Source organism: Penaeus monodon, chromosome 21 (assembly GCF_015228065.2).
Source record: "Penaeus monodon isolate SGIC_2016 chromosome 21, NSTDA_Pmon_1, whole genome shotgun sequence".
In the NCBI taxonomy this organism is placed as follows: domain Eukaryota; kingdom Metazoa; phylum Arthropoda; class Malacostraca; order Decapoda; family Penaeidae; genus Penaeus; species Penaeus monodon.
In genome coordinates, this window is record NC_051406.1 from 18,065,157 (window position 1) to 18,067,423 (window position 2,267).

Sequence of the window (2,267 nt, forward strand, 5' to 3'; positions counted from 1 at the left end):
TACAGAAAACAAAAGAATACATCTTTAAACCTGACACCCGTGGTGTTCTGAATGTGATTCAAATGAAATTGGGAAACATGAACATGACGTATTTATCTCGGATTAAATACATCTATGATTTTTTCGCTTACATACATTTACTATTATCTAACTTGTTTTTTTGTTTCAAGATTCGTGAAATTATGCACAATAGACTCCATATTTGGTGAATTTATTATTGAAAAAAAGAAAAAATGCATTCCTTTTTCCCAATCATTTCCAGGGATTTCTGTTTCTAAGAGTAGAGTCTATCATGAATAGCCCTGTTTTTGTGTTCGTGCAAAACAAAGCGATTTTTCAAAATAATTAATGAATTCCCTATCGAACTTTGTATCCCATATGACTACATTTTGTACGGCAGATTATTACTTCTATATTCACTTCTTCTTCTGCCTTAATCATTTATATATTTTTATTTATTTTTTTAAATAAATCTTTCCCAGTGGTAAGACGGTAATACATCATTATTCTAAAAGGAGTTCCAGCAATATAGTCATCTGCATTTAATTTAGAGCATAGCTTGCAATTTTTCCCCCATTTATTGTGTTTGGCCAGATGTTTAAACAATTAAAAAATTATTCCATTTAAGTGTATTCAAGTTTATTTTTTCAAAGGTGTCTTTGAGCTTGTTGAAGCAGATACAAAGAACAAAATGTAACACAACTGTAGTTCCATACTGAAAAAAGTGAAAAGTATCTAGAAGTTATTAAAAGAAGAAAATCAAAGTTGTTTTGGGTTAAGTTTAGTAGTATATGACAATGAATAAAAACATTTGATTAATTATGTTTTACCATATCAGTAGCACATGCAAGCATATTGTATATTTAATGGTCTTTGGGTAAAGTAGCAATCACATGGAACGTAAGAAGAAACAATTGCATAGTATTACGGTTCAGAATAAAATTCACTATAAATTCCAATCATATATTTTCATTTGTAGCTAATCACACGCCACTTGTGATGCCCTAATAATTTGAAATATCTTCTTTCAGTCAGACCGTGAAGAGACTTTTCCAGCATATAGAATTAGGTGATGGTGAAGCCGCCTGAAAGGGGTCCCAGTTGAAAACAGCCATGGTTCCCAAAGTCCTGAACACATTCTAAAGGTGTGCTCTCATATACCCTGCATACATGGAGGATTCTCAAGTATACCCTCTGCAGCATCACAGAACCTGTGGGGGAGAGCCTGACTTGTCATTTTATGTTGTTTGAAACATAAATGCCAATTTAAAAATATGAAAATGCAGAAAATACTGTAATGAAAAACAAGTGGAAAAATAATATGAAAATCTGTAACATACAGAAAATACAAAGAAAAGAAGAATCACTATATAATCAAAGAAAAAGCACACTACAACTATCATACAGGGAAACATGAAGCTGAAGGCCTTAATAACTGGCATTTCTTCTCAATTATACTTCTTAAACTTTCAGTTACCATTAACAGTAATACTTTGTAAAACTCTACATCAGGTTTTCATTTACACATTCATTCTTCTAGTTTTAATCTGATATTTGTCACAAACAATAACACAGGATGTATTTTCAGTTTATCTTGTACAATAATAAAAACAGAAACTATCCCAAAATGTTTGTGCATGAGATGTTTGTGATATATACTAATCAAACAGGAGACCCTGTAAGATCAATAACTCTTAGCATTTTGCATTTATATAACAGGAAATGAGCACACAGAGTACATAATTAATTCAGAATACTATAAGTCAAATGAGGAGAAAAAATATAACCAAAGAACAGAAAACGTAACATATAAAAAAAGGACACATAACCATTAAATCCTGTAACTTTCTTATCCTGTCAGCACATCCACAGACCGAACATCCCCATTTCATGACAGGAATGTTTACAGCATTCTTTATATCGGCTATACACTCTAGCATACTGGTCACTTCGCTGATCCTGGTACGTCCATGTACGGTGATAAAGCTTCACATCTGCTCCATTTTGTCGTGCAAAATCCACTGTAGTCTGAAGTATAACAGGATAAGTTAACATTTTTTCTTGAAACTGTTTTCCACATTACATCCAGATATGCCACCCTAAACACAAAGAAGATAAGAGAGATAAAAAATCTATATATATGTATAGCATAAATACATAAATCATCACATTTTCCTCCCAGTTCAGTATTTCATTTAGCTAAGCTCAGACATCCTCTACAGTGATCTTTACATCTTAGCTACGAAATGGCCTCTACAATTCGGCTT

General features: G+C 32.2%; 1 protein-coding gene across 1 annotated transcript in view; it reads right to left on the reverse strand.

Moving 5' to 3' along the window:
- Nucleotides 1–1,065: 1,065 nt before the first annotated feature.
- Nucleotides 1,066–2,267, reverse strand: part of LOC119586589 (tRNA-dihydrouridine(20a/20b) synthase [NAD(P)+]-like) — a 4,792-nt gene continuing 3,590 nt past the window's right edge. The window contains exons 4-5 of the mRNA XM_037935340.1: nucleotides 1,908–2,028; nucleotides 1,066–1,211 (exon numbers count right to left, since the gene is read on the reverse strand). Coding sequence (XP_037791268.1) covers nucleotides 1,066–1,211; nucleotides 1,908–2,028 — 267 coding nt within the window. The remainder of the gene's footprint in view (nucleotides 1,212–1,907; nucleotides 2,029–2,267) is intronic.